The following is a 15,846-nucleotide window of genomic DNA, read 5'->3' as shown; positions in this document are numbered from 1 at the left end:
GGAGTCTTTTCAGAGGAGCATGAAAACTGAATTTGGCGGCTTGGAATGCCAGAGCACCGAGAAGGACTGAAGGCCACGCGAGTCTCTCTAGTGAAGGCTGTCATTACCGTTCTCCAGGTTCTCGTTACTCTCGTAGCAGCCGGAGTCCCGTGGGGAGTCCCCCGAGAGGCCGCGCCTGTCCAGGAGCAGCTTCTCCTGTGAGCCTCCAGACTGGTTGCCCCGCTCTGGGTCGCTGCTTCCTGCAATGCACAAGACCAAAAACAGAGGGCAGACGGTCACATCTCATGATCTCAAGTGACAACTGCTGGGGGAACTCTGCTTGTGCTTTTAAAGACAGCACGGACAGAGAGTGTTGGGAGATTCTTTAAAATTGTGGACTTTAAATCTGTCACACATTTTGAGACTACTTCCACTCGTGTATAATTATTTAAAAAACACCTGAATATAAGGTTCAAAGATATATCCCAGACATATACAGCATATACTGTCCTGCAGGATCGTCTGTAATGCATCCTTTTCCGTAAGTGATTGTTATTTCCTTATGAAAAAGAATTCTACTTTTTATATCATTCAAAGTTTCAGTCTTTTCATAAATATAATTACATTTGGCAAATGTGTCTCTTTGACATGTATATGACAATATTCATGTGTTTCAGGTTCTGTGTAGTTCTCAGGTGAGACATAAAACTCGATTACACTCGATTACCTGACCCACCATCGTACTCTTGCAGCAGCTCCACAGCGGTGAGTAGCACAGCTCTGTGTTGGGGGTCTCGGATGTTCAGCTCATCCAGGTCCTCCTCCTCGAGCAACTTGAATGTGTCCAGATCCTCATAGCCGTTAAAAAGAAAGGTGGGAAGATGCTCCTGTGGAGAGGAGAGGATGGATGAAGCACAAACTCATCAACAAAATGTATAGAAGGAATCAATTTGACCAGGTACCATCTCAGAACTGCTGTGCAGAATTTTAGGTCCCTCGACATTAGGATGAGCAAAGTTTTCAAACCTGGTTGTAACCCAAAGATTCAGCATTTATTTTTCTTTTTTTGGTTAAATCTACTTTATTTTTAAAGAAAAGGTTTGGGACATGCTAGAATGCGTCTGCACGGTAAATATGAGGCTAGATCCAGCAAATGATTAGCTTAATACCTGGCCAACAAATAAGTCAGCGGTTTTTATTTTTTTATTACAGAGCAAGGTTAGCTGGTTTCCAGTCTTTATGCTATGCTATGCTATGCTATGCTATGCTAAGATAAGCTAAGCTAAGCAAAGCATCTCCTGGGTTTATAGACATGAGAGGTATCAATCTTCTCATCCAACTTTTGACAAGAAATTGAATATATATAAAGTTATTTTTAAATGCAGCTAGAACCAATTTAAATCCATCAGCCACTGGTATTCCTTCCATCTAAAACTCAAATTTGAGAAATATAATGTATTCAAATCATTATAAATCCCAATACTTGTTTACAAAAGTCAAAGTTATGCCTTTGTTCATTCATAAGTTCATTACCTTGAGGTTTATGCGATCGAGGAGCTCCTCCACAGAGGTGGGTTTGGGTTGCCGGGCCTTCCTCCTCCTGCGCGTCTTTTTGGGTTTCACCTCCTCTTCATTCAAGACATCCACATAAATGAACTTGAAGGTGCCGACTTTACCGTTGAGCATCCCCATCCATGTACCCATCGGAGGCTTACTAATGACATCGATGACGTCTCCACTCTGCAAAACAAGACCAGCGCAGCTTGAGTTTCTTAGAGGATACCAGCTCATTTCTACATGTGGTGTCATTTACTGGCTCTACAACGTGGTCATACCTTAAGCTTGAGGGAGTCTGTGTCGTAGGGACTGGGGGTGAAGTCAGTATGAACTAGAGCGCGTCCACAGAAGGGTCCGTGGTAAGGCAGCTCGTCCTCTTCTCCGTCCTCAGACTTCACACTCTCTCTGTTGCTGTTGGAGGAGTCAGTGGTGCCCACAGTCTGACCACCTACACAAACAGACAAAAGACAAATGAGCGACTTCAAGACCACGAGACTGCACGGATCTGTTAGTATCTGAAAAATATTTTTGACCTCTTTTAATCTGACTGAAATGCCAGATGTCACAGTTATACACACAGATGAATACAATGTGACCAGGAAGTTTAGACTATCTCAAAGGCGAATTAATGTCCTTCGAGACACTTCTCTGATAAACACCAAACATCTGGTGTTCCAAGGTCAAGGTAAAACAAATACGGAGAATTATTTGCAGTACACCCAGATCTGGCACATATGTACTGTAAACACACAGACTTACTCATGGAACTCTGTCCGCTGAGGGAACTCCTCAGGCTTTCCACAGACCCTCCTGGCTTCAGTTTGTGTTTCTCCAAAGAGTCGGAGTCTGTCTGAGGCGAATGAGGACAGCTGGATGTGCGGTCTGGGCTTGACTGGGACACAAAGAAGAACAAAAGGATTACCTTTGCTTCACAATCTTCATAACATTACCTAGTAACACTGATAGATGCTACTATACTGTACTGGACTGTGCATACCTGTTCAGACAGAGAACAGTGGTATCTCTTGGAGATGTGTTTTCTCATGGTTTCTCTCACGGACTTGACTTTTTTGCCCAGGGAAATACGAGATGTCGGTGGAGACTTAATGTGATCTCTCGCACCATCTCCGTCTTTATTCTAATTCACAAACATAAAAGCAGGAAGAAAAGTATAATGAGCAAACTGTACGTTATTTTGATTCAGTGTATGGAAAGTCAGGAAAAATGACAGTTACATACGTGGTTATCGTTGTCAGAGATGACCGCATGCAGGGAGCGGTTGGTCAGGTCAAATCCTCCAAAGCTACAAGCTCTCTGTGTAAAATAAACAAACAAACCAAGACATTTGTAAGCAGTGATGCAGAGATGATGGTGAAGTTGGGGATTTTCTTGCAGAGTACTGTGAGTTTTTACAAAGTGCATCCAGCTACCACCGGAGGAAGTGTACATTGAGCACATTGAGCACCCGTTACAGTTTTGTCTACAATTTGAATGACTTTTTAGATGCAATATGGGGCATGTACTGTACGCTACTGCAGCAGGTCAAGTTACCACAGATCGAATGATGGGGAAAAACATGCATTTTCACCTGCACTGACTGGCGTCAGTGCAGGTGCTAGAACAGTGCAAGCAGGGCAGCTAGCAAAATGCTGAGGTATTAATTCAGTACAGTAGCTTTTAAAACAACCTCAACAATCTCTCAGCAAAGACTCCTATGTACTCACCCCATGGTGGCTGAGCGGGCTGAGGATCCGGTGACGGAGCTCTCCATCGGTCACTGATCGAGCGATTTTGGGTTCCTCATCATTGCAACCCTCCATTTCAGAAAAGGAAGAGCCACTGCCTTCACCTGCCTCCCTCACCTCCCCTGCTACACTTTGCTCCTGATGAACTGGGCTTCCACTGGACTTGCTAAAAGCCTGGAAGATCTTCTGGCTGCTGCAGGTGTCCAGGCTGCTGGAGGAGGGGGAGGTGGTCAGGCTGTCGGAGTCCCTGTCGTAGGTCAGCTGTTCCCGCAAAGATGAAGCCAGGGAGTCCACGGGGCAAACGGCAAGCTTCTTCTGCACACCAGCGTACAGGGAGGTGCAGGCATCTCCAAAAGGAAGACCATCTATCATTAGGCCCTCTGGAGGAATGTGAAATTACAATACAATGTCAACAGAATAAAATGTCCAGGAACAAACATGTTGAAAAGAAGCAATAGCATATTCTTCAAAACATATATGCACACAGACTACACAACTAGTGAAAACACACGGTAAATGCTGTTATTGCAGCACATATTCTTAGTTAAACAGTAATTAGATCGAGCACAATTATTTTCTCTAGACTCTGCGTCACATTCAGCATCGTGGTGTTCCATTTCCTCATACTACACAGTAGGTTCCTACTGTGAACACCTGCAGGTTTTTACATCTGCTGACGTACAGAAAGATACTCAAATTTTAATTGCATAAAAACAGCAACTTCTCTAAAACTTTTCACCATCCTACTTTGTGTTGCTACTTGATGAAAAGAGTCGACAATTGTGCTTAGTGAGATCAAGTCTATGGTTTTAGTACCTTCTGCTCCAGGCCTCTTAGACTCGTCAATTCTGATCAGCTTCTTCTTCACCTTCCGGGTTGAGTTGACCAGTTTGTGGAGTCTCCTGAATGTCACAGATTCCTCTTGTTCATTGTCTGACAGGTCACAAGGCTGATAGGAGAGACCAGAACATTTTGTCTTACCACAGAGTTGCAGTTACGGTAAAATAACACCATGGCTCTGTTCTGTTTACAGTAGATTGTTAGCATTTGTAAGGCCAAATGTTTTGGATATGAACGGAGGCACTTGACTTGACATTTGTACTGTTTTTATACTGAGACGTTGTAAGTGTCAAACTTACTATACTAAAAAAAGTATGTTACAAATGCTTCTGTAGAAACAACTTGTAGCTTAATATAAATTTGTGGTAGGAAACCACAGTGACGAGACTGAAGCCTATATAAACAGCTGTCCCATATGCTCTGTGTCACAACACTTTCTATTCATGAGAAAACGAAAAGACTAGCTGCTTGGAAATCACCTTAACCAACATATGAATTGATGGTTAGCGAAAAGGTCAGTGTTAAATTTGAAGACACGGGTCACAGATGTTGAGGTTTTATCTGCTGACCCGAACACGAGCGGTATGTACATCCCAGAATACACGTCAAAAGACAAAAAGAAAGCAGTTTTAAATATACAACAAACAAAAACAATTCAGTGCAAGTAAAGATGGTTAACAAAGAAACAACAGGGGAGGGGGCGACAGACGTGCACAGAAAGAGAAAGTAAGTAAGAGGAGAACACACACACATGCAGCAAAGAGAACTGGTCAGGCCATCCAGACGAATCTGAAAAATGTGCCCTGAACCTGAGCCCCCTAATCACCCCACCCATGTATAAAAGAGCTGTGGCCTGCATAACAGGACCCTGTGTTGAATCACGCCGCTCACTACAGCACAATAGGGGGTTAGCGCTTTGACAGTGATGAATAGAAGTCCACCCAGTGCCCTGCAGTTGGGAGAGGGCCCTGAGCCGAAGGGCTTTAGTGGGGCCCCGGTTCATCGCCGGGACAGGGACAGAGGGAAAGAGAGAGGCGCTGTCAACAGCTCAGCAGCCTTGGCACTGGTAGATCAGAGGCCCTCATGCACAACACACTGCCTGAAGTTGTGATTCAGCATTAAAAAGCGACTAAGATGCCCTCAGACTGGCAGCTTAAGAGACTTACGTTGCAGTTGAATGACTCATTTGTTGTGGGACTGGAGGGTTCGGTCCACTCTGTGGGATCAGACCTGCACGTCTGTCTGTTTTGTACTTCAAACTCCTTCAGCTGCACAAGAAGATGAACCTGTTAGTACACGATGCAGACCTAGAGGACCAGCTGATGTGTTATTTAGCCTTGGACAGCTGACAAACACAAAGGGACGTTTTTCTTCATGGCCAAATCGTGTTTTGACCATATGCCTACATCAGAATGTTATTTATTTCATGAATAAGGACATGCTCTTAACTTTGTCAGACAACAAACTGTCTAGATAGATAATTCCCAGCTTTATTTTAAGGCCTTTAGATTTGCCTAAATATTTCAACTAATAAAATATTGTATTTAGGCTTCAATAGTTAGGTGTAAACATCTTAGTCCGACTAGATACTTGACATTTTTGATCAGTGGCATCATTCCCTTTTCCCACAGCAAACTCTTAACGTTGAGCAAAAAGAGAAAAACACAGCAGCTGTAACTTTCACAAGTCAATACAGTGGAGCATTTTATCATGCATGGCATCATACCCGTGCCAGGGCTTCCTCTATAGAGATCATATTCTCCTTCACCATCATCATCAGCTGGATACGCTCTTCGTCACTCATGGTGATTTCACTGGCCACAAAACCGACGTCATCGCCTGTCAAGAAAGGAGTAGAGATGTCAGCTGACAGGACTGAACACAACAGAATGTCGACAGCATTTTATTAAGATCAAATCCTGAACATCAAATAAAAAGATGTGAACGAGTACCCCTTCATATACTGTTTCCTTTATTTTGTGTCATTGACTTCACATACCTTTGGAAATCTGACGCAGCACTCCTTTCTGTGACTTTCGAAAACTCTGCCAAAAAGACTTGCCCTTTCTCTTTCCATCCCATTTTCCTACACAGTAAAATCATTCAGTTGAATTATGGGCAAAGGAAAACAACAATAAGACAAATTTAAACAAAAAAATCTAAATGGTAGGTAAACAAATATTATCTCAAGCACCTGCACTGAATGAAAGGCTTTTTGGTTTTAATAGATCCACCCCACATTGTCATTATTACCATGAAAGAAGACCTAGCACCACTAATAAAAAGAAAAACATTTATTTAAAAGTAGCTTCTCTGCAGGCTTAGTTTAGAATGAAAAGGTCTGAAAACCTCCATCAGTCTGAATGGACTTACAATGAAGCCTTAAGATATGATGCATGTAATTAGAATAATGAACTTACCTCCTGATCCGTCATCAGAGCTAGATTTGTGCACAGGAAACCTAAAAACACAAAAAAACATTACTTCATTTGAAGAGTTTAAATGGAGAGAACCGGCCCTGAACAGAGGAGTACCTGTTATCCAAAGTTATTTTCTTCATTTTCCCTGCTATCCCACCATCTCCCTGAACGTGTCTTTCTAATCTTTTGGCTTAAGTCAGATTAAAAAGAGAGAAAAAGAAAAAACACAAAAGCGCACCGTCCCTCATGACACTACCATCTTAGCAAAGGGAACTCAAAGTAGTCAAAAGAGATGAAAAAGACTGGCTGCTCTTGGCTGATGAACAGAGGTCAGAGCTCTACGGCCATCACACGAACAATAGATCCTTTTTCATGTCCAGTCAGGGTTTTGCAGCAGCAGCGCTAACGTGGCCTCTGCATTCCCTGCACACTTTCACCCTCCCTCTCTTTCTTTCTCTCTCTCTCTCTCACTCTTCATCTCTCTGGGCTGTTTGTTGTGTACAGCTGTCATTCTCTCTCTCTCTCTCTCTCTCTCTCTCTCTCAGTTTACACTTGTTGCTGGTGTTGGATCAGATAGGAGTTTGCAGATCAGACCTGTACGTTTTGTTTTGTAAATGGTATATCAGCATCATATCGACCTCTGCTGAAGTGTTAGAGCTTTCTCTTTAATCAAAGCTCAAAAAAATGTCTGCACAACTTGCAATGAAATATACATTTTGTTCATTTTGGTCATTTATCTATAAAGAAAATGTCATTACTCTGGTTTTCAGTAAAGTCGTAGTCACTGTCTCTAGAGTGAATGTACTAAATATATGTGCCTGATTAAATCTTGAACTTTGCCAATAAAATCATACGTGTAAAAGAAATATCTGTAGTCAGGGTTCCTACACCTTCTTAAACATCATATTCAAACAATGATGCAACTGCAGTAGAAAATAGATCAAAAGAGTTTTCATTTACATTCTTGCCAAAAATATGTAAATTCAAGCACTTTCAACGAACTATGTCTATTTATGTTTATTTTCAAAACCTTTCATCGCCTTGATTTCCCCTCTTCAAATTCATAAACGTTCAAGGACCTGTGGGAACCATGAATCAATCACAGAACAATTCATGAAGCACGCAGTTCACTGTGACATTCAGACTCTTTTCAGGGTTATAGAGTGAAATATCAGCACTGTTTTCCCTCCTCCAAATCCTACAGAGGAACCATGTGGGAGACACAAAATATGTGAAATATTTTGGCATGAAAATCGATAACTTCAAGTGAAATGTCCAAAGGGATTCGCAGGCGCCTATTTACCACAGTTAGTAAGGACGTTAAGACGCCGGGCGCACGTTCCTAAGAACAAAAAGACTTTCCTATAAAAACATTTTTTAACAAGTTAAATAGATTCAAAGGGAATCATAAGGAAAATACAAAATACACAGAATGGGAAGAAAATTAAAACGTAAAAAAATAAGTGCTTAAAAGCTTTAGTGTATAAATAATAGTGTCAGTCAAAATATGTTCCTGACAGTGGTGGCCATCAGCTTCTTCCAGCATTATTATATATTTGTTCCACTAGAGGGCGCTGTCATTTTCCTGTGGCTCCTGTTTGTATACATGAGTTACAGAAGGAGATTTATCTTCTAGATCCTTGAAAATGTGGATATTGCTCAATTTCCTGTCTCTTTAAGAAGCCTTATCAAATCAATATTTCTTTATAGTTAGTCATCGCCACTTTAACAGCTTCCCAATGACAAAAATATGACTAATATTCGAAATCCCTCAAAAGAAACAATGGAGGGAAGGAAGGAAGTTTATAGGTGACACAGAAATGCTTCATGCATGTGACTGGAGGGCACCAGGAAGCAGAGGAAAGCCTCGTGTCCACAGGGTGACACAGAGATAAAACAGGAGTAATCACAGTTCAACTTCCAAAAGTGATGAGGACTTATATTAAATGATAGTAGTATAATTATTAAAATGATCTGGACAAAGTAATAGGACCAGCCATATTGTGTTATTTATTAAATAATTTACTGGTGCCAATAATCGTGTCTTGTGTCCTGTTGTTACTGATGCTTCACCCCCGATCCTCTCCTAGCCTAGGATGCATTGTGGATTTCCAACTTTATTTATTTTTTTTATTATTTGTTTATGTTTTTTACCTTCTCTCAGTCTCTGGAGTGGACGTTGTACTGCTGAGTCCAAGGGATTCCTTAAGGAGAAGAGAAAAGTGTAAATTTAAATACATGCAGCTGCAGTGTAGCAGCTGTTTTTAAAGGTCAATTCTTTATTTTTTAAACAACAGGTTATTTTAAATGATGGTATTTCCTTCAGAAAGCAGAAACCATCTGTAGCTTATACAGACTGAATCAACTGGAAAACAAAAGAGGAATTTCAGGTATTCAGGTATTTATAATTTGTTGCACTTTCAAAATACAAATTTAGTGGCAACAAAAGCCACATATGCCACTAGTCACATTTTTACCATACTTTCAGTTCTATTCACTGACATTAGAGGACAGACTCAGGGCCAGCTCGTTCCATTACAGTCAGTCAAGTGTTACTATTTAGTCTAATACTTTGGTTTTGCTCAGGGAAGTCATGACAAAGCAATTCCATGGCCACTTATCAGCGAGTCTGCTGACGCACGTCAACGGAAGCTGCCTTCTCTGGGGGTCTGACACACTCAGAGCTGGACACTCACCTGGATCTGAGAGCGGAGCTGCACTGATGCGGCCACTGAGTCAACTGTTCCCTGAAACACACAGGCGGGGGAAGTGGAGGAGTAAATTATAGTGTCATCATAACACAGAAATAGAAATAATATTCAGATGGCTGAATCGGCTAACCCACATTATGGAACAACACTGGCTGTGTCACAGGTTTATGACCTCAGGTGTTTGAACAGATCTGAAATTTAATTAATGTAAATACATGTGCAATGTGAGAAAAGGGCATGTTTTTTATCTGTACTCCAGAGGGAGATTATATGCAACCTAAAGAGAATTGTCAAAACACAACATTACAGAGGACACATAGCACAGCATGCAGTGACAACATAGAGCTACAGTACAAGTTGAAGGAATAGTTCAGGAAATAGACTTACTCACTTTCTTGGCGAGTGTTACATGAGAAATGGATACTCTGGCTAAACAAGCAAGATACAGTGTGTTCATTTTAGGGAGTTTTAGAGGTGCTGGAAGACAGATTTTGTCACTTTCTGTTAGAGCTAGGCTAACTGCTTCCTCCTGTTTCCAGTTTTTATGCTAAACTGGTTTCCACCTCCACATCTAAATCTCAGCAAGAAAGTGAGATTTTATTTTTTGATGAGCCATGTTCTTGACGGATAAGGCTGTTTACCATCTCTGCATCGTGCACTACTTTGCGTTTCCGTAGCTCCTCCATCCTTTCACACACGTCACTGAGGGAGGTGCCGTAATACTGAGAATACTCCTGGGCCAGGTCACCAAGGTTCCCCACCGAGCCATCCTGAAAGAGATAAAGAGGCATTTAAACACTCACACAGATATGACCGCAGACCAGAGGAGGAAAAGGACACCCTGCAGAGGTGGAGCAAGATGCTAAACAGCAGGCAAACACTGTAAACACTGACCACTGTCATGATTAAACCCATTGTTTTAAACTTTAGTACGGTCACCAGCAGAACAAACAGCCAGGAAACAGAGATAAAGCACAAGGAGTGTAAAAGCATCACAGACGTCCAGCTGTGATATTGCCCCTGTCTTCACTAGCTTGTTGTCTTCCTGCCCAGTGACCCCTTCCACCTCCTCAGACCTGACCCCCGGCCAGAGGAAGCACCTTGTGACGCAGCCACGACTTTCACTCAGCTCTCCAACAGTCATCAGGAATCGACTCAAGAGGCCACGGTTCATTCTACCGTAAATCACAAGAAGCAGAGTCACTCAGTCAGATGAGTCTTTGTCCTGACAGAGAGAAACCTCTTTTAGTTTCCTAGAATTGTGCTACCTCGAAATAAGTGCCTTTTGCCATGTGGAAAGAATAAATCATTTCAGAGATTTTTTTTGCTGAGTTTTATGACCTAGTGACCTTTGGGACCACATTCAACATATGGGGCTGGTTTCCTTTTTAGGGGATTAACAGCACAGCAGACAAAGTATTATTCAGAGTCCTGCCAAAAATGTTCAGGTTGTTAGCTGATACTGTATGTGCAGACCAAAATATATATGCATATATATCTGTAATGATTAGAGTATGGTTAAACCTATTTATTGCCATTTCCTGCTGCTGTGTGAATGAATAAAACCATCCATCATACTTACTGCAGTGAGGCAGCTTGAGTTATACAAACAAACTAAAGATAATACAATAAATAAAACTTCAAAAGACAACATGTAAGAAAACAGCCCCTCATCACGCCGAGTCATGAGATAAGACTGAACAGATGAGTACAAGCTGGGTCTGACAACAGCCATCCACTATGTCAATAAACTCTTTCACACATGATTATTATTTTTATTATTATGATTATGCTTCACTCATGCCATACCCTGAAGGAATGCAAATGTGCCTGTTGAAAACAGTCCTGCGCAGTGAAAAGTAATACTGTGGGCTCATTTGTCTTGTGGCACGATAGACTGTGACTGGCTCAACTGTCCAGAAAAGAGAGCCATTCATTTGGTAAATGACATGCCCCCGGGGTCGAAACGGCCTGAAAATCTGGCTGCTTTTCATACAGTCAAGAAACGAGGCTGAGGCCGACTGAGAAGCTCTGCACTGTGCCTGGCTGCAGTCTCTCTTCTGCCTCAGACTGCCACTGAGCCACATAAACAGCCTATTGTGACACAGCCACATGATACTGCATGGCCCTGAGTGCTTATTAGACACGCTGCGTGTGTACATCCTCATTACAGATGAATGTAAGCTGGTAAACAAAAGGGAGACCCATTCTCATGCCGAAGATTCTCACAAAAATGAGAGTTTGAGGAGAATATTCCAGTGTGCTTTACTTTTCCCTCTGTCTTCTAATTAATGGTCTCCAAGCCAAAACTGTAGCATGAGACATCAACCACAGAGGCTTGAAAAGGAGAGCGTGGTGTCACATTTCTCAGGCGCTGAGCATCTCATAGGCAGACAAAAGATCCACGTGCCCCCAGGGCCCAGAGTGTCTAATGAGTGTTTTTACAGTTCTTCTGTCTTGTCTCACCTTTTTAGGCGGCCGGAGCTGGGTCACAGAGTATCAGTGAATCGTTTATACCACTTTATCCTGCATGTCTTGCTTCAGAAGTCCAAGAGTATCAGAGCATTCAAATAAGACCATAAAGCATCATTTTCGATGACATCTTCTCTGATAATAAATGTAAAGTTAAGTAAACTCCATTTTAACCTAAAGTAGGTTTGTCAAAAACTGCATTCCACAGAATACCACATCTGATGGATGGTCAGAGTAGGATTTTGTTTTTGCTGAACTGGGTTTAGTAAACCAAACTGATTGAAAAGTTTGTATGTTTACATCTCATCTGACCTGATTATTTCAAGAAGAGGCATCCCTCGCGTTAAATAAATACATCTCATCAGACACATATCTGGCAATCAAGTCAATGACTTCATTTTAACCAAAAGGCAGAGGACATTACTGACTAAGATAGATTATTGTAGATATCTTAAGGGGTGTTTCAAAAGATCAAAGAACAAGCACAGACTTATTTAAGCTTTTGTAACTAAATGAGAGTCTTCATGACCTGACGTCATGAACATAGCAAACAACCGAACAGGGAAAGATGCAGACTACAGTAAGTTGTCTTTTGAAACAAATTGAAATGTGCTCCAATGAATGTACAGAAAGCTACGAGCTCTATCCATAGGACCACATTCCAGAGCAAACATAAAAATACACTCACCACAAACAGGCATCTGGCTGCCAACAGTAGCTACCCAGCAATAGTTGCTCTTCAGTTCCACCACACTGCTGTAAGTGAAAGGCACCGTTTTGAAAGTTAACTCAGCGCCGTGAGTGGAGGACAATACATCCTGAAGTGAAGGGGAGGGGTGTCCGGCACGCATAAATCAGAGGGAGTTTGGTTGAGGGGAGGTTGGGGGAGTTGCAACCACATATGACGCTGGTGCTGCTGGGTGGGGCACTCTACTCTCTCCAGCTGTGGCCCACAGGGACTGGCTGACTCACATGTTCAAATAAACCACCACCTCTTAGTGTGTGAGAGTGTGCTTGCATTATTTGTGTCTACAGTGGAGTTAGAGTGATGTGTCAGACTTTATTGGCATTTTAAGAAATGCTTAATATTGGTCAGATATGTCTCCCTCTACTGATATGTAGTCTATATACATGTCTATATACAAGCCAAATTGTATTTAATTGTATACATATTGAATTGTGGTTTTTGTAATGAATTAATAATTTTAATTACCTGTGGAGTTTTTTCTGTAAACAACCAAAAGTCATGTTAGTGTTTCTAACAGATTGCATTGAGTGTGTCTTTTAGGTCTACAAAACATGTTAAATGCTTTTCCTTTTTTTCCCATTCATGTTTGCTAGCAGCTGTGTCAGTTGGTAACCCAAGATTCATTCATCTTAAGTGGTTATGGTTTAGTCATAGACCTTGAATGTTTAAGGTTAGGATAGGTTGTTGGGAAGAGAGTCTCAAGAGTTTTTGCCAGTTTCAAATGTAGGGTTACCATCTGGATACTACTGTTGCTAGATTAGAGTTGTCTTCTTCTTCACTACCTGTGTGGGCGCACTGTGACGTTGCTTCTTAACTGTACATCAGTTGAATAAAGTGACCACAGCAGAAATGTGTATCGCCTTGCCCAAGTGCTCGAATGCATGCGTGTCCTTGCGTGAGTCACGACAAAAAACAAAACAGGGACCAACTTGTACAAAGCGCTGTTCCATCGGCACTGCTACTGGTTAAAACACTGGACCTTTAATCTTTAAAGTTGACCTACCATTGAATACATTTGGTGGGTTTTCCTGTGTGAGGGACTGCTTAAAAAAGTTTCTTATTCCCAAATGCAACACAACCTAACACATTCTTGGAACAGTGCACCATTATTCTAAAATATTCACCAGTTTTTTATCAGCTCTTCCAAATTTGATGATCAAGTTGGGATTTTATCAACAAATGCTTTACTGAATTAACGAAAAAAGACAGCGTGACTTGTGTGTGGCACAAATAAACATAAGGCATTAGGTACATCTTTTTGAACACTAGCAGTCTTTAAACCAGCAGGTGGCAGCAAATATCAACTCTACATCAACATATTGCTGTTGCTTACTGATGCTCCACTGATACAGAGCTGAGGTTAATGGTAGTGATGAGAAGCTGGACCCATTAAAGTGGAAACTAAATATTTCCTCTCAACCTAAACAAAGTGAAGTGATGTCAAAATGGTCCCTGTGCACAATTAAATACTAATGTTCCTCCTCTGCTCACTGTTATGTATTAGGGTGGTGACCTCATTCCCCTGTAGTGTTAGTCAGAGAGATTATGTGTGTTGAAATAACCCTCAGCATCTTTGTCTGATCATGACCCAACTGCCTCTAATCTTCATCTTTAGTAACTGACGGCTGACTGCAGAGCAGTGAGCAGCCACAGCAGGAGGTAACAATACCAGTGTCAGATCTGCTTCAGGATGCTGCAGATTATGCTGAGCTGCAGATGGATAGTGGGGATGGTGGAGGGCTACCTTCTGCGCATAGTGCCAAAGAGTGGAAGAATCTTACGCCAGAAAGGGCAGTTTTCCGCCTGGCTACACAGCGGCGGGCTGCTCGTCACTTCGGAGCACAGGGGGATGCAGAGATAGACGCCCTTCTTTCCTGTCAGCCAGCTCCTTTCCTATCACCGTCAAATCTCATGATTCTGTCGGTGCCGACCTGGAACGCCTGAGCCCTCATCTGAGCTTTGATCCCTGGAGAGATCACTCTGTGCTCAATAGAGTGAGTCTGTGTCTATGGAAAAGGCTACACCATATGATCAGGATCATGGCCTCAGTATCATATGGTATGGTAAATTTCAATGGTAATAAGATAAACGTCAGATAAGTCCAGATCTGAGGTAAAACAAATCATGATACTAATCCTTGTTGGGTGACTGCATGTTACCATTTATCCAGTGAGGTTTTGAATGGGTTACTAAAGGAAAGCCATGAAATCATTCCCTTCCCTTCTTGATACAGCAGAATCAAACCAGCCTCAGCTAATTTTAGTGGAACAGTGAAAAACAATTAAAAAAAAAATTAGTTTGGCATTAGTGTTAAAACACCCCAAAATACAAACACAACTGTGCCATTTAGAAATTGGTCTATGGATGAAAACACATTACATTTTATGTTTTAGAGAATAAAAAGAAGCAGCCCCATTTTTAGCTTGATTTTAACAGATATTTTTGACATTCTCTGATGGATCTCTTAAATGTTTTCTAAAGATGAAGTGGTACAGAAATGTCCAAACCAACGCAGGTCTATGTACTGGGATCCTGACATCCAAGTGAAAACGATAAAAAATCAGCTAAATAGAGTACCAAGAGCTGCATGTGCCAGCTGTGATATGTAATGGATCTATGAAACATGTGTGAATGTGTGAGAGAATTATTACTGCTTCAGAGTACTCAAGGGTCCCGTCCAGACTGACAGCCCCAGGGCCCCCTAAAGAGAAAAGGAGGATCACTGGAAGAGCTTCCCATTCATGTCTGAGTGATAAGTGGATTTTGACAAGTCCCAAATTAAGGGTTGATGGGAAAGGTTGCACTGTGACATGCATGCCGTCAGTCATAAATACGCACACTGCATATAGAGCACCTAGTCTTGTTTGAACTGCTTTAGCAAGGTCTGCAGTACACACTCTGCTCCCACTTTTCACCCAGTTGTCAGTTACTGAGCAAATATCTCTCATAGCTGACAGAGACAAAAGACTGGCTTCACTAGAAGCTAAGAGATTTCTCAGATTCACATTCTGAATGGTAGGTAGAACAAAAAAAAAAAATGTTTTTAATGCTGAACGAAGGTGAAGTGATTCTCCAAACTGGGAGTGCAGCAATAAACAAAGATTTATGCCACAAAGGAAATCCCGCCAGAGGTCCAGATTAAAAAATGACAGGACTGAACCTCCAAAGAAGATTAAGAGGGTAGACGGGAGGCAAAGAGCAAACCTTTTGTCGCTGGCTCTAAATCTGATCGGGATTTAAAACATTAGCTGGAAATACATAGCCCAGATTGAGATGCAGGAAACTATCGTGTCCAAAGAGGTCCCAGCTAGAAAATGTAGCACATTTCAAATTTGGAAATATACATAATGTATGACTCCAAAAGCATCCTGTGG

General features: G+C 41.7%; 1 protein-coding gene across 1 annotated transcript in view; it reads right to left on the bottom strand.

The window, feature by feature from the left end:
• sash1b (SAM and SH3 domain containing 1b) overlaps positions 1-15,846 on the bottom strand; it is a gene marked incomplete at both ends in the record, with an annotated part of 48,854 nt that overhangs the window by 1,994 nt on the left and 31,014 nt on the right. The window contains 16 exons of the mRNA XM_083924545.1: positions 108-239; positions 716-866; positions 1,513-1,719; positions 1,815-1,984; positions 2,296-2,428; positions 2,534-2,674; positions 2,776-2,850; positions 3,261-3,661; positions 4,098-4,230; positions 5,288-5,389; positions 5,848-5,960; positions 6,121-6,207; positions 6,542-6,582; positions 8,696-8,745; positions 9,238-9,288; positions 9,894-10,022. Of these exons, the coding sequence (XP_083780671.1) occupies positions 108-239; positions 716-866; positions 1,513-1,719; positions 1,815-1,984; positions 2,296-2,428; positions 2,534-2,674; positions 2,776-2,850; positions 3,261-3,661; positions 4,098-4,230; positions 5,288-5,389; positions 5,848-5,960; positions 6,121-6,207; positions 6,542-6,582; positions 8,696-8,745; positions 9,238-9,288; positions 9,894-10,022 (2,116 nt within the window). The remainder of the gene's footprint in view (positions 1-107; positions 240-715; positions 867-1,512; positions 1,720-1,814; positions 1,985-2,295; positions 2,429-2,533; positions 2,675-2,775; positions 2,851-3,260; positions 3,662-4,097; positions 4,231-5,287; positions 5,390-5,847; positions 5,961-6,120; positions 6,208-6,541; positions 6,583-8,695; positions 8,746-9,237; positions 9,289-9,893; positions 10,023-15,846) is intronic.

The sequence above is a fragment of the Echiichthys vipera genome, assembly GCF_963691815.1.
Source record: "Echiichthys vipera genome assembly, chromosome: 12".
NCBI lineage: Eukaryota > Metazoa > Chordata > Actinopteri > Perciformes > Trachinidae > Echiichthys > Echiichthys vipera.
The sequence above is the reverse complement of the archived record's forward strand: the minus strand, read 5'-3'. Positions and strand labels throughout refer to the sequence as shown.